Source organism: Bos javanicus, chromosome 2 (genome assembly GCF_032452875.1).
Source record: "Bos javanicus breed banteng chromosome 2, ARS-OSU_banteng_1.0, whole genome shotgun sequence".
In the NCBI taxonomy this organism is placed as follows: domain Eukaryota; kingdom Metazoa; phylum Chordata; class Mammalia; order Artiodactyla; family Bovidae; genus Bos; species Bos javanicus.
In genome coordinates, this window is record NC_083869.1 from 52,594,055 (window position 1) to 52,617,095 (window position 23,041).

General features: G+C 37.8%; 1 protein-coding gene across 15 annotated transcripts in view; it reads left to right on the plus strand.

Moving 5' to 3' along the window:
- Positions 1–23,041, plus strand: part of GTDC1 (glycosyltransferase like domain containing 1) — a 504,344-nt gene that overhangs the window by 188,155 nt on the left and 293,148 nt on the right. For all 15 annotated transcript variants that reach the window (XR_009740792.1, XM_061438708.1, XM_061438717.1 and 12 more), the window contains 2 exons: positions 274–441; positions 4,112–4,285. Coding sequence is in view for 14 of the 15 variants with exons in the window: in XM_061438708.1 (XP_061294692.1) it covers positions 274–441; positions 4,112–4,285 (342 nt within the window). In the remaining variant the exon portion in view is untranslated. The remainder of the gene's footprint in view (positions 1–273; positions 442–4,111; positions 4,286–23,041) is intronic.

Genomic DNA, 23,041 nt, shown 5'->3' on the forward strand with positions numbered 1-23,041 from the left:
CAATAAAATCCATCCAGCTCTTTTTTTTTTTTTTGCATCTCTCAGTAACTGAGCTGAGAAGACCAATGAGATTCAGGGCTTTTATAGTTCTTAGCAGCTGCTTTTTAAGAGATCAAAACTTAGAATGCTGCTACATGGTATTAGGCTTAACTCTTGATGTGTCCCTATGGGGGATATGTTTTCCTTGGGGTAGGATGAGTAGAGAGAAGAGAAGGTGAAGAATGCCCCTTCTAGTATGCTCAGGATGGTAACCCTAATTTCCTTCTTTCCTAGGATCCTCTTCGCAAGCTCAGTGCTTAACCTGACTGAACTGGCTGCCCTTCGACCTGACCTTGGGAAATTGAAAAAGATTCTGTACTTTCATGAAAACCAATTGGTATATCCTGTCAAGAAATGTCAGGAGAGGGATTTCCAATATGGATACAACCAAATTCTCTCCTGGTAGGTATAGATTGTATCACTGTATTTAGTCCTTTGCCATCTTTTTCCTTATCATTAACTTTTAAATCTAGAGACCTACGGTACACATATTTTTAAAATACCTTATATTAGGAGCAAATGTTTAAATATATCTTCCATGGTAAGAATTACTTGTACCTCTGCAATATATATATACAGATAAGAGAACAACTAATTTTTTTTATAAAATACATATGTGTAGCAACCGGATTATATGTTGAGCTAGTTATTTAACTGTATTTTCTACAACACTCAAAATAGAAGCAAAGGGCTGTCAGGGACCTCCTTCAGCCCCTTATTCCATCATCAGTTGTGTGAGATGTACTTTTAGAAAAGGCAGTTCTTCACCTCTTATTTACCAGCTACTGTCAGTGTATCCAGCCAAAATCAAAATAGAAATGTACAGAGGAGTAAACAAAAATTAAAGCATAACAGAGAAAGAGGTTTTTGTCCTTTTATTCTTATTGTTTGTAAGAGAAAACTATGGAAAATGAATCTTTAGGTGATGTTTGGTTTTTTTTCTTCCCCTCATTGAGTCTTCTGAAATTGCCTAGCCTTAAAATACCATGACATTTTAAAGGTGATGGTCCTTCTGTTTTGTTACTTCAACAAAGTATATCTCTTAAAACTTAGTTAATAAAAGAAGTTAATAACGACTCTGAAACAGCTTTGCTATTGGATCCCATCGACATAACACTCAAATGGAGTCAGTTTGGCAGTGACTGGGTACAGTTTACTCACCATTTTTAATAGTCGTTAGTCTTTGGGGTTGATGATGTTCTTAAACAGACACCCAGCTCTTTTGCTAGTATATTCCATAGTTTCGTTGACATAGAAAAACAGCTAGCTGGTAATACTTCTGTGTTTTGAGCATTTTGTAAATGTTTTCCTGCAATCATTTTTACAAGCTGCTTCAATTGTGAAGTAGCAATGCTATCAAAATAGAGAGGAGCTGCTTCCCGTCAAATGTCTCGTAAAAAAAAGCAACCGTTTTTAAATTTCAAAATAAAATTAAAATACTTTCTTTTATATTGAAACAGAGAGGGAAAATATGTTTTAAAAACAAAAATGAAATCATTTTGTACTTTATCAATATGGAAAACATTTGTAATATTCTTTTGGTTTCTTGAATTAGCATCATTCTTTTCCTCAGATAGTGTGTGTTTATTACCCTTGAGAAATAACTGGGGAAAAAAATTAAGTCTGTTTTTCCCTTTATGGATGGCTTTAAAGTTAATGGAAGTTATACCCACTCATATCAGAGAGGAAATGCATGAAAAAGAATATTTCTGTAAACTATCTTGGTTCTTTAATTTGACAAAGACTGGGTTTTTAAGAATATATGTAGTTGAGTTGCATGCCCTTTGAGGGCAAATAGCAAAAAAAAAAAAAAAAAAATTTAACTCACTACCCCTCATCTCTCTGTTCTAGAAAAGATTGCTTTTGCTCAAAGGGAGTGAGACCATAAAATCTTATACATGATTTTTGAGCATTGCTCTTCTCAAGAGGATAAACTGGTAGATGAACTTGAAGAGAAAGAAATGGACTTGATCGTCACTGGGACTCTTAATGAGAAAACAGTGGTTTGCAGTCGTCCAGAGGAAAAATAAGAATGTCAGAAAGCAGTCCAGTTCAGATTCTCTTTGAAAAGTATGACTCCAGCTTCCTGAAATGTTTATTTAGTTTTCTTGCTGACTTCTGCTTTTGTTGGCACTGTCAGATTTCTTTCTTGACTGTGTGGCAGTTAAGGACTTCAGAGATGACTGACATAAGCACTCACCTTAAACAGAGGTTTCACTAACCCTCTGACTGGTGAACACTTGTCGTAACTATATATTATGACCTGTGAGTCGCTATTAAAATATGTGACATATAGTGAAAACAGACTAGCTGTAAAACATCCTTCAACTTTTGGTGTATTATTATATTGGCTTCCTTATTGCTCAGTGTAGTGTCAGCACTTCTGTGACATTCTCTTGTGTTATCCATGTTGTAATCACTGCTAACCCCAAATTTGCACTAGGTTGCAACTAAAAAAACAGAAAATGCTTGTATGGGAAAGCAGTTTTCAGGGGTGGGAGTGGATAGGGATGGCAGGTCAACATTCCTTTTGTTGGTTTTTCATTCCACTATGTACTGAAAGTAGGAACTTTGTCTCAGTAAACGCAAATTAAACTAAACTTAGGATTTGTTATGATAGTCCTGCTCTGTAAACTCTATTCATTTGTGTTTTGCAGTCTTGTGGACTTATGTGTCTTCTTTTCAGTTTTCTTGATGTTCTTTATAGAGTGAAATAAAACTGTTTCCTCTTTGATCTTATACACCTTATCAAAGCATTTGTATGCATCATGTTGAGATCCAGGGACACTGAGACATGGAATCATTGCTTAAAGCAATGAGTGCTATTTTAAAAAACAAAACAATGATTTATTAAAATGGTTTTTTGAGTCATAAAGGAAACATAGTACATATTCCTGTTTTATCCAGTTCACCCACGGTTATCATTTGTGTTCATTGGTTTCCCAAAAAATGTTGTACACAAATTTGGAAACTACTGACGTATTTATGATACATAAACTTTGTTTTTACATTCCCTTCTAACTATATATTTTAGATTATTTTTAATTTAAAAAAAGTGCTAAGGAGAGGATCACAGCATTTACATCAAAAGCAACAGCCAGTATTATATTTCTCTTGTTTAATTTTGAAGGTTCATGGTGTTATGGTCCTTTATAATATATTATGTAATCAGTAGGACCTAGTGGTATGGATTTCTGGATCCATTTTCACCAGTTTCTTCTATTGCTCTGACTCCCCCAAGTCTAATATAATAATAGAATAAGTTACTTGTAGAGTTCTCATATAATCCTTTCTGTGTATGTAGTCTCAGAACTTTCAAAAACCTAACAGTTTCTTAAAACAAAGGTTAAAATGAGAAATAGACTTTAACCACATGTTATGAAGGTATGCTCTAGTGTGAAATAATTTTATCTGGATTAGTCTCCTTAAAGGCAGTGAAAAGTATGCTAACTTTTTTGTTCTCCATACTGTGGTGTAAATCAAAGTACATCACCGACATAAAAACTCAACATGGGTAACTGGGCCACAGAGAGAAAGGTCCTCATGTTTTTGGTGACACTACAGAAAATTCCTGGCATTGCAGGAAAATATACTTAGGTTTGAAGCCTCATAAGTGAGAGTGTTAGTGGCTCAGTCATGTCCAATTCTTTGCAACCTCATGGTATGTAGCCTGCAAGGCTCCTCCGTCCATGGAATTCTCAAGGCAAGAATACTGGAATGAGTAGCCGTTCTCTTCTCCAGGGATCTTCCTGGATTGATCCCAGGTCTCCTACATTGCAGACAGATTCTTTACTGTCCTCATAGAATCCCATTAAATCACTGAATTCCTTTCCTGCCTTTCCTCTCTGATGCCTGCCATCTAACTTCCCTTGATATAAGGCTAATGAAAGTAACTTATCTGTTAGGATCATTTTGATAAAAACCAAGAAGTGGAGAGTTCTTTGCAAACCCAAGATTCAGTAAAAACTGTGATTAATGAAGAAGTCTTTAAGCTTCTTCTTTATAAAAGAAGTTATAAAAAGAACTGAATGAATGTGGGCTCACCATATGCATTTATCCTTTCCCTTTGCAGCCTGGTGGCTGATGTGGTGGTATTCAACTCAGTTTTTAATATGGAGTCATTTCTCACTTCTATTGGAAAATTCATGAAGTTGATTCCTGATCACAGACCCAAGGATCTGGAAAGCATCATCAGACCCAAGTGCCAAGTTATTTACTTTCCCATCAGGTTTCCTGACGTGAGCAGGTCAGTGTGACTCTATTTTCAATATTCTGTCATAAATTATTCCCCAAATGTATAAAAATAGGTGCTATTCTTGCCATTTTTAGCTTTTTCACATAAGCATGGTTAGAGAATTGAGTACTCTTTTACCTTTCTGTGATTTATAAATCATGTGTCCAACCTATCACTGAATGGTTAATTCCAATATTAAGTTCTTCTTTTCTTTTCTCTTCTATTTGTTTGCCAAAGAAAGGTGCTTTGGCTTTTAACATTGACTGTTGTTTCTTCATTTGTTGTTTTGATACAGAAGTCATCGTCAAGCGTATGTCCCAACCTTTTATTCAGCTTATTCCCAGTGGTTTATATGTATAATAGTAACTCCTAAGTAAGTCAGTGTTAAATTTTACTGCTTAGATTACTTTCATTTCCCATGCTGTGTTTCCTTCTCCTATTTTTTATTATTTACATTATTTTAGTAAAGAATTTGGTATTTTATATTGGGTTGAAATGCATTTAATTGCTATTTCTTTTTCTCAGTCACTAAGGATATTTTTATTACCCTTATCACTGGGCCCACCCTGAATTAGCAATGGATGATGTGGCGCAAAGGGAACATTCTAGAATTCCTTTTCACTTTTGATTAAACCTAGCAAAATTGTTTTTACTGCCACCAGAAATATATCCCCCTTGTGAATAGAAACTTTACTTCAGTCGGACTCATACTAGCTGGGGATGCTGCTGCTTTGTAACTGACTGTGTCCTTAAAAAAGAGCTCAGGGACAGCTGTTTCTTCCCCATCCTTGAAGACAGGAGACAATTTATTGTCCACGCATGCTGTGTAGGAGGTCGGCATTAGTGTCTATGTTCTGGACTCAGTTCACCCGGATTTTGCTGTGGGGACACCCACTCTTCCACACCCCTAATACTGATTTATTTGAGTCTTACTAGTTAATACTGCACTGAAGAAAATTCTACCTAATACCAAATCAAGCTATGAGTCATAAAGTTTGTTAGACCACCTTGCCTAATCCTTATTTTCTGGAGTTCAGAAAACAGAACGCCAGAGAAGCAGACGGGCTTATACTCACACTGTTGATTGTTGTCAGAGACTGGATTCAAATTTAGATTCTATGACTTTTGATTCAATTTTCTGTTTAGTTTCTAATCTTCCTATTAGTACAGGTCATTTGTCAAAAATATTTAATGATCTATTTACATTTTTAAAAACTGTAAAGCTAAGTGAAACTAAGATCACAGTTGATTTTCATATGTATGTACATGTATGTACATATGGTATATATTTGTAATCCATAATTTTCATGTGTGATGAAAGAATGTCAGTGTCTAAAAAACACAATGGTTATGCTTTAGCTCTGTCTCATCAGCTAGAATATGACTTATACTTTAGGTCATATTTTTTAACTTTATTTTTGACATTCTTTTAAGTTTTTCATATAATAATATATCATTAAAATGTGCATCTTTAAGTGAATAGGTAGTTATAGTACATCTTAATTTTTATTTCTATAGAATTTCAAATAAATAATGTTTTTCAAATTCATTTGCATCTGATAGAGTCCTACAATATCCTATGTTTAATACACCTGTGGCAGTTGAATAGTTTATTAATTTGGACTGTATTACCATAAATAAATCTAGCTAAATGGAAGAAGGTTAAGAAATATTGTGGCCAAGATAACATTCATAAGCAAGGTCTTAGCCCAGAGTGTTATTTGAATTATTTTCAAATGGTAATTTGCTTTATCCAACCCAAACTCATATAGTGTAAGTAAGTGATTATTTGCATGAATGACAATCATTCTAATGCCTGCAGTCTTAAAAAGAGTATTATTTTGTTGAGATGTTGAAAAATATTTAGTAATGCCAAAGGCAAATAACCAAGGTGATTAAAAATAAAATGACTTTTGAATGCTTCTACTTTCTCTCTATACAAATATTATAGTCATGGCAAAGTTGTATTAAATTTATAAACAAAGCAGAACATATACTTGAATGATTAATATAATGTACTATAATAACATATAATATAAGGGGTAATAACAGGGAAGGGAAAAAGCCATATTTTAGCAAAGTATATGAGGACTTCTAAAGTTGATAATTGTTCAAAGTCAGAACGTCCAACTTTGAGACTGAAGTCCAGTATTGAGCTTATAGTACCTGCTGTTACCTGTTGCCTTCCTTACCCTTACACTGCCTCATTCTCAAAGGCCAGAAAAATAGTAGCAAGGATGAATATTCACTTGAAAATATTTCATTATATGTATTAAAGCATTTTGGGAAGAGAAAGCTCTTAAATACCGTAGTTAGGCATGCACATATTTGAGGCTTGACCACCCCTGGTGGCTCAGAAAGTAAATAATCTGCCTGTAATGGAGGAGACCTGTGTTCAGTCCTTGGGTCAGGAAGATACCCTAGAGAAGGAAATGGCAGCCTACTCCACTGTTTTTGCCTGGGAAATCCCATGGACAGAGGAACCTGGAGGACTGCAGTCTGTGGGTTCAACAAAGAGTTGAACACAACTGAGCAACTAATGCTTCCACTTTTACTACTAGCCCTGTAACCCATGCAAGTACAAAGACCTTGAGTTTAGGTTATGATTATATTTACCTTATCACCTCATAGGCATGATGTAGCAATTAAATGAAATAATATGTGCCAAACGTCCAGCCTGGCACATAACAGAACCTTAATAAAGATTGTATGGGATATGGCTCAGACGCTCAGTTGTGTCTCTTTGGAACCCTATGGACCGGGGCCTGCCTCCATGGACCTCTGTCCACAGGATTCTCCCAGCAGGAAGACTGGAGTGGGGTGCCTTTTCCTCCCCCAGGGCATATTCATGACCCAGGGATCAAACCCATGTCTCTTCTGTCTCCTGCATTAGCAGGCAGACACTTTACCATTAGCGCCACCTGGGAAGCCCTTAATAAAGATTAATTCATCTTGTTAACTCCTTCATCCCCATTGTTTTATAACCTAGCACATTTATTGCAATCTGAATAAAGAGGACTGTCTTCCCTTTTTCCCTCTCTTAACATGTGATGACAGAGAAGTATTCTGCCAAAGGAACAGTCTAATATAAATAGGGAAATTCCTTTATATATTCTTCTTATCACCCTAATATAAGCAGCCTTTTGGCCTTACCAGAACCAACTATCCACTGATGTTAAGGAGCCAGCTCATCACTTTCATTCTTCTCGTCCTAATTTTGCTCCTCCTTTTTCCAGTTGAACTTCCATATTCTGTCACTGTACCTCCTTTCTTGTGTATACTCTCAAATCTTTTGCACCTTTTCAATTTGATTAGGAGAAAAACCTCCGGCCATACTTACTGCTACTGCTACTGCTAATCACTTCAGTCGTGTCCGACTGTGTGCGACCCCATAGACAGCAGCCCACCAGGCTCCCCCATCCCTGGGATTCTCCAGGCAAGGACACTGGAGTGGGTTGCCATTTCCTTCTCCAATGCATGAAAGTGAAAAGTGAAAGGGAAGTTGCTCAGTCGTGTCCGACTCTTAGCGACCCCATGGACTGCAGCCTACCAGGCTCCTCCGCCCATGTGATTTTCCAGGCAAGAGTACTGGAGTGGGGTGCCATTGCCTTCTCCGGCCATACTTAGTAGCCCACTCTAAATTCATGACCCCTAAATCTATGGAAACTTCAAACTGGATGGCGAGTATACCATGCTTCCCCTCTTATTTATAACTATTTATACATTTTCCTTTCCTTGTAAGCTTTTTTTTTTTTTTGTGGTTTTTTTTTTTCTTTTTTTTTTTAAATTTTATTTTATTTTTAAACTTTACATAATTGTATTAGTTTTGCCAAATATCAAAATGAATCCACCACAGGTATACATGTGTTCCCCATCCTGAACCCTCCTCCCTCCTCCCTCCCCATACCATCCCTCTGGGTCGTCCCAGTGCACTAGCCCCAAGCATCCAGTATCGTGCATCGAACCTGGACTGGCAACTCGTTTCTTACATGATATTTTACATGTTACAATGTCATTCTCCCAAATCTTCCCACCCTCTCCCTCTCCCACAGAGTCCATAAGACTGTTCTATACATCAGTGTCTCTTTTGCTGTCTCGTACACAGGGTTATTGTTACCATTTTTCTAAATTCCATATATATGCGTTAGAATACTGTATTTATGTTTTTCCTTCTGGCTTACTTCACTCTGTATAATAGGCTCCAGTTTCATCCACCTCATTAGAACTGATTCAAATGTATTCTTTTTAATGGCTGAGTAATACTCCATTGTGTATATGTACCACAGCTTTCTTATCCATTCATCTGCTGATGGACATCTAGGTTGCTTCCATGTCTTGGCTATTATAAACAGTGCTGCGATGAACATTGGGGTACACGTGTCTCTTTCCCTTCTGGTTTCCTCAGTGTGTATGCCCAGCAGTGGGGTTGCTGGATCATAAGGCAGTTCTATTTCCAGTTTTTTAAGGAATCTCCACACTGTTCTCCATAGTGGCTGTACTAGTTTGCATTCCCACCAACAGTGTAAGAGGGTTCCCTTTTCTCCACACCCTCTCCAGCATTTATTATTTGTAGACTTTTGGATCGCAGCCATTCTGACTGGTGTGAAATGGTACCTCATAGTGGTTTTGATTTGCATTTCTCTGATAATGAGTGATGTTGAGCATCTTTTCATGTGTTTGTTAGCCATCTGTATGTCTTTTTTGGAGAAATGTCTATTTAGTTCTTTGGCCCATTTTTTGATTGGGTCGTTTATTTTTCTGGAGTTGAGCTGTAGGAGTTGCTTGTATATTTTTGAGATTAGTTGTTTGTCGGTTGCTTCATTTGCTATTATTTTCTCCGATTCTGAAGGCTGTCTTTTCACCTTGCTAATAGTTTCCTTTGATGTGCAGAAGCTTTTAAGGTTAATTAGGTCCCATTTGTTTATTTTTGCTTTTATTTCCAATATTCTGGGAGGTGGGTCATAGAGGATCCTGCTGTGATGTATGTCGGAGAGTGTTTTGCCTATGTTCTCCTCTAGGAGTTTTATAGTTTCTGGTCTTACGTTTAGATCTTTAATCCATTTTGAGTTTATTTTTGTGTATGGTGTTAGAAAGTGGTCCAGTTTCATTCTTTTACAAGTGGTTGACCAGATTTCCCAGCACCACTTGTTAAAGAGATTGTCTTTAATCCATTGTATATTCTTGCCTCCTTTGTCGAAGATAAGGTGTCCATATGTGCGTGGATTTATCTCTGGGCTTTCTATTTTATTCCATTGATCAATATTTCTGTCTTTGTGCCAGTACCATACTGTCTTGATAACTGTGGCTTTGTAGTAGAGCCTGAAGTCAGGTAGGTTGATTCCTCCAGTTCCATTCTTCTTTCTCAAGATCGCTTTGGCTGTTCGAGGTTTTTTGTATTTCCATACAAATTGTGAAATTATTTGTTCTAGCTCTGTGAAGAATACTGTTGGTAGCTTGATAGGGATTGCGTTGAATCTATAAATTGCTTTGGGTAGTATACTCATTTTCACTATATTGATTCTTCCAATCCATGAGCATGGTATATTTCTCCATCTATTAGTGTCCTCTTTGATTTCTTTCACCAGTGTTTTATAGTTTTCTATATATAGGTTTTTAGTTTCTTTAGGTAGATATATTCCTAAGTATTTTATTCTTTCTGTTGCAATGGTGAATGGAATTGTTTCCTTAATTTCTCTTTCTGTTTTCTCATTATTAGTGTATAGGAATGCAAGGGATTTCTGTGTGTTGATTTTATATCCTGCAACTTTACTGTAGTCATTGATTATTTCTAGTAATTTTCTGGTGGACTCTTTAGGGTTTTCTATGTAGAGGATCATGTCATCTGCAAATAGTGAGAGTTTTACTTCTTCTTTTCCAATTTGGATTCCTTTTATTTCTTTTTCTGCTCTGATTGCTGTGGCCAAAACTTCCAAAACTATGTTGAATAGTAATGGTGAAAGTGGGCACCCTTGTCTTGTTCCTGACTTTAGAGGAAATGCTTTCAATTTTTCACCATTGAGGATAATGTTTGCAGTGGGTTTGTCATATATAGCTTTTATTATGTTGAGGTATGTTCCTTCTATTCCTGCTTTCTGGAGAGTTTTTATTATAAATGGATGTTGAATTTTGTCAAAGGCTTTCTCTGCATCTATTGAGATAATCATATGGTTTTTATTTTTCAATTTGTTAATGTGGTGTATTACATTGATTGATTTGCGGATATTGAAGAATCCTTGCATCCCTGGGATAAAGCCCACTTGATCATGGTGTATGATCTTTTTAATGTGTTGTTGGATTCTGATTGCTAGAATTTTGTTAAGGATTTTTGCATCTATGTTCATCAGTGATATTGGCCTGTAGTTTTCTTTTTTTGTGGGATCTTTGTCAGGTTTTGGTATTAGGGTGATGGTGGCCTCATAGAATGAGTTTGGAAGTTTACCTTCCTCTGCAATTTTCTGGAAGAGTTTGAGCAGGATAGGTGTTAGCTCTTCTCTAAATTTTTGGTAGAATTCAGCTGTGAAGCCGTCTGGACCGGGGCTTTTGTTTGCTGGAAGATTTTTGATTACAGTTTCAATTTCCATGCTTGTGATGGGTCTGTTAAGATTTTCTATTTCTTCCTGGTCCAGTTTTGGAAAGTTGTACTTTTCTAAGAATTTGTCCATTTCTTCCACGTTGTCCATTTTATTGGCATATAATTGCTGATAGTAGTCTCTTATGATCCTTTGTATTTCTGTGTTGTCTGTTGTGATCTCTCCATTTTCGTTTCTAATTTTGTTGATTTGATTTTTCTCCCTTTGTTTTTTGATGAGTCTGGCTAATGGTTTGTCAATTTTATTTATCCTTTCAAAGAACCAGCTTTTGGTTTTGTTGATTTTTGCTATGGTCTCTTTTGTTTCTTTTGCATTTATTTCTGCTCTAATTTTTAAGATTTCTTTCCTTCTACTAACCCTGGGGTTCTTCATTTCTTCCTTTTCTAGTTGCTTTAGGTGTAGAGTTAGGTTATTTATTTGACTTTTTTCTTGTTTCTTGAGGTGTGCCTGTATTGCTATGAACTTTCCCCTTAGGACTGCTTTTACCGTGTCCCACAGGTTTTGGGTTGTTGTGTTTTCATTTTCATTCGTTTCTATGCAAATTTTGATTTCTTTTTTGATTTCTTCTGTGATTTGTTGGTTATTCAGCAGCGTGTTGTTCAGCCTCCATATGTTGGAATTTTTAATAGTTTTTCTCCTGTAATTGAGATCTAATCTTACTGCATTGTGGTCAGAAAAAATGCTTGGAATGATTTCTATCTTTTTGAATTTACCAAGGCTAGCTTTATGGCCCAGGATGTGATCTATCCTGGAGAAGGTTCCATGTGCGCTTGAGAAAAAGGTGAAATTCATTGTTTTGGGATGAAATGACCTATAGATATCAATTAGGTCTAACTGGTCTATTGTATCGTTTAAAGTTTGTGTTTCCTTGTTAATTTTCTGTTTAGTTGATCTATCCATAGGTGTAAGTGGGGTATTAAAGTCTCCCACTATTATTGTGTTATTGTTAATTTCTCCTTTCATACTTGTTAGCATTTGTCTTACGTACTGTGGTGCTCCCGTGTTGGGTGCATATATATTTATAATTGTTATATCTTCTTCTTGGATTGATCCTTTGATCATTATGTAGTGACCTTCTTTGTCTCTTTTCACAGCCTTTGTTTTAAAGTCTATTTTATCTGATATGAGTATTGCTACTCCTGCTTTCTTTTGGTCCCTATTTGCATGGAAAATCTTTTTCCAGCCCTTCACTTTCAGTCTGTATGTGTCCCCTGTTTTGAGGTGGGTCTCTTGTAGACAACATATGTAGGGGTCTTGTTTTTGTATCCATTCAGCCAGTCTTTGTCTTTTGGTTGGGGCATTCAACCCATTTACGTTTAAGGTAATTACTGATAAGTATGATCCCGTTGCCATTTACTTTATTGTTTTGGGTTCGAGTTTATACACCGTTTTTGTGTTTCCTGTCTAGAGAATATCCTTTAGTATTTGTTGGAGAGCTGGTTTGGTGGTGCAGAATTCTCTCAGCTTTTGCTTGTCTGAAAAGCTTTTGATTTCTCCTTCATACTTGAATGAGATCCTTGCTGGGTACAGTAATCTGGGCTGTAGGTTATTTTCTTTCATCATTTTAAGTATGTCTTGCCATTCCCTCCTGGCTTGAAGAGTTTCTATTGAAAGATCAGCTGTTATCCTTATGGGAATTCCCTTGTGTGTTATTTGTTGTTTTTCCCTTGCTGCTTTTAATATTTGTTCTTTGTGTTTGATCTTTGTTAATTTGATTAATATGTGTCTTGGGGTGTTTCGCCTCGGGTTTATCCTGTTTGGTACTCTCTGGGTTTCTTGGACTTGGGTGATTATTTCCTTCCCCATTTTAGGGAAGTTTTCCACTATTATCTCCTCAAGTATTTTCTCATGGTCTTTCTTTTTGTCTTCTTCTTCTGGAACCCCTATGATTCGAATGTTGTAGCATTTAATATTGTCCTGGAGGTCTCTGAGATTGTCCTCATTTCTTTTAATTCGTTTTTCTTTTATCCTCTCTGATTCATTTATTTCTACCATTCTATCTTCTAATTCACTAATCCTGTCTTCTGCCTCTGTTATTCTACTATTTGTTGCCTCCAGAGTGTTTTTAATTTCACTTATTGCATTATTCATTATATATTGACTCTTTTTTATTTCTTCTAGGTCCTTGTTAAACCTTTCTTGCATCTTCTCAATCCTTGTCTCCAGGCTATTTATCTGTGATTCCATTTTAGTTTCAAGATTTTGGATCAATTTCACTATCATTATTCGGAATTCTTTATCAGGTAGATTCCCTATCTCTTCCTCTTTTGTTTGGTTTGGTGGGCATTTATCCTGTTCCTTTATCTGCTGAGTATTCCTCTGTCTCTTCATCTTGTTTAAATTGCTGAGTTTGGGGTGTCCTTTCTGTATTCTGGCAGTTTGTGGAGTTCTCTTTATTATGGCGTTTCCTCACTGTGTGTGGGTTTGTACAGGTGGCTTGTCAAGGTTTCCTGGTTAGGGAAGCTTGTGTCGGTGTTCTGGTGGTTGGAGCTGTATTTCTTCTCTCTGGAGTGCAATGAAATGTCCAGTAATGAGTTATGAGATGTCTATAGTTTTGGGGTGACTTTGGGCAGCCTGTATCTTGAAGCTCAGGGCTGTGTTCCTTTGTTGCTGGAGAATTTGCTTGGTATGTCTTGCCCTGGAACTTATTGGCCCTTGTGTGGTGCTTGGTTTCAGTGTCGGTATGGAGGCATTTGATGAGCTCCTGTGAATGAATGTTCCTGGAGTCAGGAGTTCCCTGGAGTCAGGGTTTGGACTTAAGTCTCCTGCTTCCGATTATCGGTCTTATTTTTACAGTAGTTTCAAAACTTCTCCTTCTATACAGCACCATTGATAAAACATCTACATTAAAGATGATAAGTTTCTCTACAGTGAGGGTCACTCAGAGAGGTTCACAGGGTTACATGGAGAAGAGAAGAGGGAGGAGGGAGTTAGAGGTGACCCAAATGAGATGAGGTGAATCAATAGTGGAGAGAGTGGGCTAGCCAGTAGTCACTTCCTTATGTGCACTCCACAACTGGACCACTCAGAGATGTTCACGGGGTTATACAGAGAAGAGAAGAAGGAGGAAGGTAACAGAGGTGGCCAGAAGGATAAAAGGGGGAATGAAAAGGAGGGAGACAGATCCAGCCAGTAATCAGTTCCCTAAGTGTTCTCCACCGTCTGGAACACACAGAAATTCACAGAGTTGGGTAGAGTAGAGAGGGGTTAGGGAGGAGACACAGGCGACCTGGTGGAGAAAAAGGAGGGTCCAAAGGGAGAGAGAGCAGTCAAGCCAGTAATCTCACTCCCTAGTGAAAAATGGGTCCTGAAGATTGGGTCCTTAAAGGTACAAAATTGGTAACAAATACATAAAAGCAAAAATTAAAAATCTAGAGTAGAGTTTGGAATTTCAAAAATACGATGTTAAAGAAAAGAAGAAGGAAAAGAAAGAGAGAAAGAACGAACAAACAAAAACAAACAAGGTCGTGAAAATTATAAAGAAAGTACAGGTACAAAATTGATAACTAATACCAGAAAGCGAAAATTAAAAATCTAGAGTAGAATTTGGAATTTCAAAAATACGATGTTAAAGAAAAGAAGAAGGAAAAGAAAGAGAGAAAAAACGAACAAACAAAAACAAACAAGGTCACGAAAATTATAAAGAAAGTACAGGTACAAAATTGATAACTAATACCAGAAAGCAAAAATTAAAAATCTAGAGTAGAGTTTGGAATTTCAAAAATACAATGTTAAAAAAAAAAAAAGAAGAAGAAGAAGAAAAATAAAGAGAGAAAACAAACAAACAAATACGAACAATGTCACAAAAATTATAAAGAAAATACAGGTACAAAATTGATATCAAATACCAAAAAGCATAAATTAAAAATCTAGAGTAAAGTTTGGAATTTCAGATATACAATGTTATATAAAAGAAGAAGAGAAAGAAACAGAGAAGAAGAAAAAAAAAGTCACAGAAATTATATAAAAAAAAACTATAGGTACAAAATTGATAACATATACCAAAAAGCGAAAATTAAAAATCTAGAGTAGAGTTTGGAATTTCAAAAATACAATGTTGAAGAAAAGAAGAAAAAAACAAAAACAAACAAACAAAAAAAACAAGGTCAAAAAATTATAAAATATATATATATGAAGTTTGCTGAAGAAGAAAAAAATAGGGTCTTTTTTTTTTTTTTTGCAAAGTAATAGGTTATAAAAGTGAAAATTAAAGGAACAATAGAGGACTTAAATTTTTTTTTTTAATTAAAAAAAAAAAAAGAATGATCGTAAAAATAATAAAAATATATCTAGGACTTTTTTGTTTTTTTTTTTTTTGTGGGTGTTGTGGGTTCAGTTCATTTTTGGCTAGTTCCTTGGTCAGATTTATATTTCTCAAGATCTATAGGCCCCTTCCTATGTAGTCCGTAGTAACCACAGGGTTTTGATCTATTGCCTATAGCTTCCAAGGCGTTTCCCTCTGTTATATCTTCTTCTGTTTGCTAGTCTCTTCAGTATCTGGTTTCCGCCCTGACTCAAAGGGCACGGTGGAGGACACTTTTTTTTTTTTTTTTTTAGGCTTACTTGTTCAGTCGCGCTGTGGGGAGGGAGGGAGGGATGCAGCAAACAAATAACACTGGCGTGGGCTCGCAGTGCCTCAGCCACCCTGGGTCTGCCCCTGCTCACGGCGCGTGTAGCCTCCCTGTCCACACTGCTCGGACTCTAGGTTGTTCCGCCGGGAACAATCCGAGGCTGGCCCTGGGCTGCATGCACCTCCCAGGTCCAAGCCGCTCAGGTTCAGGCACTCGGGTAGTCCTCAGAGGCGCAGACTCAGTTGGGCCTGCATTTTGTGCTCTTCCCAGGTCCGAGTGCCAATTTGCTCTTCCCAGGCGAGCGCCAATGCTGCGACTTATCGCCTCCCCGCCACTCGGTTATCTGGATGTAAAACCGGCGCACCTTCTCAGGCAGATGTTGACCGTCCAGACCCCCAAGAAGTTTTAGTTAGCAAAGAAGCCTGCTTACAATTTTATAGATAATGTCTCTCTGGGGCTGCGATTGCCCCCTTCCGGCTCTGGCTGCCTGTCACCGGAGGGGGAAGGTCTGCAGCCGGCTATCTCTGTTCAGTCCGTTGTTTCGTGCGCGGGCCTGGCGGTCTTAGGTTAGGGCTGGCTTTTCGCGTGATAGGTATCCCACAGTCTGGTTTGCTAGCCCAAATTATTTCGCTCAGATAGCGCTCAGGGTATTCAGGCCAGATCCTTACTCTCAGCGATGCAGCCCACGCCGCGCCTCCCTGCCCAGCCCCGGTTTGCTAATGGCGGATGCAGGCGTCTGCGCTGCTTCTCTGCTGGGGGAGTTACCGTAGGGCTCGCAATCTGCGAGTTTTAAATTGTTTATTTATTTTTTCTCCCTGTTATGTTGCCCTCTGTGCTTCCAAAGCTCGGCACAGATTCGGCAGTGAGAAGGTTTCCTGATGTTTGGAAACTTCTCTCTTTTTAAGATTCCCTTCCCGGGACGGAACTCCGTCCCTCCCTCTTTTGTCTCTTTTTTTTGTTGTTTTTAATATTTTTTCCTACCTCCTTTCGAAGAGTTGGGTTGCTTTTCTGGGTGCCTGATGTCCTCTGCCGGCATTCAGAAGTTGTTTTGTGGAATATACTCGACGTTTAAATGCTCTTTTGATGAATTTGTGGGGGAGAAAGTGTTCTCCCCGTCCTACTCCTCCGCCATCTTGGCTCCTCTCCTTGTAAGCTTTTAATAACAAATCTTCAGACTTCTTTCTCCGATAATGACTGAAAAATAAAAGCAATCAGAAGAGAATATTTTTACACTGCTACCATCACATCTACCATTTTGTGCTTCTGGATGCATTTTTTTTTTTAAATCTTCACACCTATAACTACGGATGGACTGACCTTGTTTCTGTCTAAGGTCCAGCTCCATTTCTTTGTGGGAGCCCATCTTCCTTGCTTACCTAAAAATTAACTTTTCTAGTAATTTTTTTCTCTGATCTGCATCATCCATTTCCTCTTTTCTGGATGGTTCCTATTAGCATACAAAAATGCTATTTGTTTTACATCTTAAAAACATTCTCTTTTGATTCCAGTTCTTTTTCTGCTACTGCCTCATTTCTTTCTCTCTCTTAATAGCAAAACCTCTAAAAAAATTTTTTTTCTCTCTCAATATCAAAAGCTCTAAAAAAATCTTTTTTTTTTTCAATTTCATTCCCACTGTTTTCTCTTGAAGCTGCTCCACTGCAACTGTTTTTGTCAAGGTCACTGATGACTTCCATGCCTGTGGTCAGTTCTCATTCCTCATCTTACATCACACATCAGCAGCATGGGACACACTGTGACATAGTCTTAAAGGTGGCTCCTAGGACACAGGTTCTGCTTCTCAGGATTGTTGCTGGTTTCTCAATATGACTTTGATCTTTAGCTTTGAACTGGCCTTTAGCACTCTTGAAACTTAAGGGATTAATGGAGGAAGAGCCCAGGATTGAAATGAGAAGATTAGAGTCAGAAGGTCATCAATGAGAGAATTATCCTGTGGGACAAAGGGAAGAGAGTTTTAAGGAGATGGCTTAGGCTAATGGACTGTACCAGCCCAGCTCCTCTGTCCATGGGATTATCCCATCAAGAATACTGGAGTGGGTTGCCATTTCCTCTTCCAGGGGATTTTCTTGACCTAGGGATCGAACACACATCTCTTATGTCTCCTGCCTTGGCAGAGGTGGATTCTTTACCACTGAGCCACCTGGGAATCCCTTTAAGGAGATGGGCAGTAGCTAATTCAGAGGAGTGAAATTAAATAAAGTGATGACTAAAGCTATGCTTGAATTTGACACTTAAAGGGACAGTGATACCCCACCTTGCATTCTGTTAACTCACAATAAAATTTCATAATTTTTTTGGTAGCCAGAGAAACAGACTTCAAGTCGAAATGAGATCTCTTTTTCTTTCTGTCTCTTTCTCTCTCTCTCTCTCACAATCAGGCCCTGCTTATTTTAAAAATGAAGGCACCAGGGCCCAGAGAAGTTTTGTGTCTTCTGGTAATCACACAGCTAGATAGAGACAGGAACTGGAACTGAAACTGGAACTCCTATCTCAAAACCTCCATCCAGTGTTCAGCCCATCACTTATTGTAAATGCAATTTCGGAGGTCTTGATTATCTGATTTTTCAGCTGACAGCAGATTAACAGCATCAAATTGGGGGTGCGATAAAGGCAGGCTCACTGACAGCAGTAAAAAGTGACAGCTGACTGACAGCTTGACAACAAGGGAGGAGAGAGATAAACTATTAAAAAAAATATATGAGAAGTGAAAAAGCATAGCAGCCTGGAGCCATTGTAGGGCAGGGCAGGCAACTCTGCACACTGAAGAACCCTGCAGACATTTCTCCATGATTGTACAGCTTGTACATCTAATAGATGACTGTGATTTATTAAGAAAGGTTAAATAGTAACCAGTAAATTCTCTTTAAAAATATAGGGAAACTCATAACCTACTTTTGGCAGAAATTATAAATGACAGCAAATGAAGCTAAATGTCATGTCTTACTCTGGGATGTACATGAGTCATATTCACCTAAAGGAAGATAATAAACATCTGACCCTTTTTCATGCAGTTGCAGTGTCTGTAAGCTTAAGTGAGTGGGAAACATTTCAGTAAGCTACTTCTTTTTGGATCTTTCTAACTGAAGCCTTTTCATGCACCAGTTCTCCCTTTGCTGTTAGGGTGTTTATATTGGCTTCCTTGAAACTGAAGGCATCAAAGCCTGCCAGATGATCAGTAGTCAACAAAACTGATTTTGTCATATTAATACCACGTCTTAGTCCTTTTGGTCTGCTATAACAAAATACCATGGATTGGGTGGCTGGTAAACAATAGAAATTTATTTCTCACATTTCTGAAGACTGGGACGTCCAAGATCAAGGCGCTGGCAGATTTGATGTCTTGTGAAGGCCTGCTTTCTGATTCATAGATGGCTGTCTTCTCACTGTGTTCTCACATGATGCAAAGGGCAAGGGAACTCTCTGTGGTTTCTTGCATAAGGGCACTAATCTCATTCATGAGGGCTCCACCCTCATGACCTAATCACCACCCAAAGTCCTGCATCTCTTAAAAGCATCATATTAGGAGTCAAGATTTTGACATATGAATTTTGAAGAGATAAAGACTATCAGCTTGTAGCATGCCAAAAGATAGATAGATGTGATCTCAAGACTTAGTGGGCTGAGACTTATGACTAGGAGGAAGACTAATCTGTGTTAAAGGATATAGGTTAGATTGAAAATTAAGGAATTTTTACTTCACATTTCTTTTTTTAAAAATTTGTTTATTTTATTTTTGGTCCTGGTTTCTGCATGAAGGCTTTCTCTTCACAGTGGATATCATCTACTTCAAATACCATTCGGTTGGATTAAAGACAAAGAGAGATAAATGCTCAGGCTCTCAAGGCTGGATGCTTATATGTATTTGTCACTTGCCTGCCTTCTCTCTTACATTTTATTGTGAAAAATGGGGGCTGCTCTTCATTGCCATGTGTGGGCTTCTCATTGTGGTGAATTCTCTTGTTGCAGAGCACAGTCTCCAGGTTCACGGGCTTCAGTATTTGTGCCTCGTGGGCCCTAGAGCTTGCAGACTCCAGAAGTTGTGGTCTACAGGCTTAGTTTCTCCGTGACATGTGGCATCAGGGATTGAACCCATGTCCCCTGCATTAGCAGGCAGATTCTTTATCACTGCATCACCAGGGGAGTCTACTGTGCATTTCAAGAAGGCAGATTTCACATAAAACTCCATGGTGCTGACGATGTGTGATAGAGAGGGAAAAAAAATGGAGCAGTTCTGCAGCTTACTGAGCTGGATATTGGCTAAAAGAAACCAATATTTTCCTACTCTAAGTCATGTAGCTGTCATAAAAGCAAAGCCTAGTAGAACTAGAGAATTTTACATATCCAGGCCTTTGTGCAAGTCTCAGTCTTACAAAATCAGAACATCTGAGGAATCTGCAACTTGCTTTCTGACAATGTCATCTTCAGAAGGTAGAGCTAGCCGTAACAGCTAACCTTCCTGAGTCTTAATTTAGCCCGACATTATGCTAAGTATATTATACGTATCTTAGCATAATAGTCTCCCAACAATTCTAAAAGATAATTCCATTTATAGTTGAAGAAAGCCAGCCATAAAGAATATAAGTAACTTTTGCCTCATACAAATAGTAAAAGTATAGCCAGAAATCAAACATATTTTTTACCCTGTTTTGAAACCCAACCTCTTAACATGTTTTTTTAACTACCTGTCCTCAAAAGAGAGGTTTTGGTCCCAGATTGGCTTTGGCTTATTGTTGTTTAGTTGCTGAATTGTGTCCAGCTCTTTTGTGACCCCATGGACTGTAGCTGGCCAGGATCCTCTGTCTATGGGATATTCCAGGCAAGAGTACTGGAGTACTTTGCCATTTCCTTCTCCAGGGGATCTTCCTGACCCAAGCATCGAATGTGTGGCCTTTGCCCCATCTCCTGAAATAGCAGGTGGATACTTTACCACTGAACCTCCGAGGTTGACTGTGCTATGCTTAATCACTCAGTTGTGTCTGACTCTTTGGGACCCCATGAACTGTAGCCCACCAGGCTTTTTTATAACAGTACTGGAGTGGGTTGCCATGCCTTCCTCCAGGACTAGGATTGACTCAGTTTAGTTCAGTCACTCAGTTGTGTCCTACTCTTTGTGACCCCATGGACTTCAGCATGTCAGGCTTCCGCTGTATATCACCAACTCCCAGAGCTTGCTCAAACTCATGTCCATCGGATCCGTGATGCCATCCAACCATCTTATCCTCTGTCATCCCCTTCTCCTCTTGCCTTCAGTCTTTCCCAGCTTCAGGGTCTTACTAGTGAAGAACAAATGATTTATATAAGAGAACTGACAGCACATTGAATGAAAGAGATCACGTCATGGTAATGTTATGAAAGAAGGGATTCAAGGTCTTAGAAATCAGACTTTTAAAAGATTGAAGTTTTGAAAAAGAGGACACCTGAAAAGGAATGATCAACTTTTAAAGCAAAAATATTTATTGAGTGTCCTAATGGAGAGCTGTCTGTGAGGCCGGAAGTATGAATCCTGGCCCTGTCACTTTCTGTCCAGTGGGCTTAGGAGAGAACCTCAACCCAAGTCCAGCTCACTCCTTTTGAAAAGGACATCATACTTTTCCTGACTTGAGGACGAATGAATAATTTTCAGAAAGAATTCTCATAGTCAGGTTGAAATTTTACCTAAAGAAGCAGACTAGGAAGAATATGTCAAAGAAACAGCTAGAAGTGCATACCATTATTTCATGTCTAAGAAAACTCTTCTTAAAAAAATTTCTAGGTATCTTGCCATTTATCCAAACTCTCTTCTCTTACAAGCTAAATTATAGCGTGACACCTGTCTTACAGGGGCAGTCCCCGATCTGTCACATTAGGTGTTAAGGATGAGGTTGACCACATCTGCACAGCATCAGACTTTTCTTCCATCTGTCTCTCCTGTAAGATTTGTCACTGAGGGAGTAGCCATGATTTTTATGTAACTAGATCATCCCCACCCCACAACAGATTGGACCATGAGAATGGATTGTAGAAATACAGTGAATTACAAAGTGGCATCCCTTATCCTCGAAAAAGATCTTGTTTTCCCAAGGAATTCCATCAGGGAGCTTCACAGTAGATACCATCTACTTCAAATGCCATTCAGTTGGATTAAAGGCGAAGAGAGATAAACACTCAGGCTCTCAAGGTTGGATGCTTGTATGTATTTGTCACTTGCCTGCCTTCTCTATCCTGTTATAATGTGAAAAATGGGTTTAATTTTTTTATTATGGTTATATATAATTCATGTAAAAAGATCAAATGTATATTTCCAGTGGTGACCTTAAAAAAAAATCATTTATTTATTTTTTCATGAGGGGATGAACAGATATTGTATCCTTAGGATTGAAGTTTGGACTTGGAAATAATTGAAGCACGTATACTTTGGATTGAAAAATATTTGCTTATCTGTTTCAACACAAAGAATATAAGTATCAACTGCACTGTGATTATTAGGACAAAATTTTGTTCCTGTGAGCATTTCACTATTTACATACTTCTATTTTCCAAAATATTGGGTTGTCAGAGTAACCATAGACAAGAGTGGATTTTACCTGTGAGATTTCTCATTTCATAGGTTTTAGTTTCTGAGTTGTTGTTGTTGTTGAGTTGCTAAGTTGTATCAGACTCATTTGCAACCCCATGGACTGAAGCCTGTCAGCTTCTCTGTCCATGGGATTTCCCAGGCAAGAATACTTGAGTGGCTTCCCATTTGGAAGTTGGGTTATATGAAAAGCACCTCTGCTTTCCTGCTTGTATTTTTGACAGCAAATAAGGGAGGAGGACAATGTTGGTCATTTGGAATAATCTCATTTATTGAAACTAAGAATTTCTCTGCACATTTCTCTTCCCCTTTTCCCATGCAGCTAAAATGTGAAACCAAAACAGAGGTTTATGGACTTTGCCTATTTTAGAAAGAAAAAATGGAGAATTTTAAAAACAGTGTGAAAACTTTAAATGAAAACGCTCAGGCTGTGCAAACAAAGGCTAGGAGCCTAAGGGCTTTTTGAAGAATTCTTATTAAAGAAAACACTATTTTACATTGCAAAGCAGATGTGTCAGAAAACAACAGCAGATCTGAAATTTGAGAATTTGTGGATTGATGGGACAGAAGGCAGCCCCCATGGCTCCCCACTGAAAACTTTTTGCTTTCTGTAGTCAAGAGTTTTTCTTTTTGGGGGCGTTGCCAGAAAACACCTTAATCATCCTACCACATGTGGGTCATATTTCTCAGATATTTTAAGAATGTATTAGTATTAGATGTATTAATAAAACTATTGCCTTTGCTCTGTGAAATAATGAAGTGGGTATTATCTTTTTGAATATTAATCTAGGTCTGAAGTAGAAGAAAAGTTTTGCTTTTATAAATTTAAACATATCCATATTTGCTTACAATTATTTTGGCGCTCCAAAATGAATGCAAAATGTGTTTCTTTTGAAAGTCATTAAAACATTTTTTAATAGAATCAATGTACTAAAAGAAAAAGTTTGATAAATCACTCCAGTGTTCAATACCACTCACTGTCAAGAAATCTCCTTTATATCTAATGCAAATATTTCATGCTTCATTGTATTGTAAC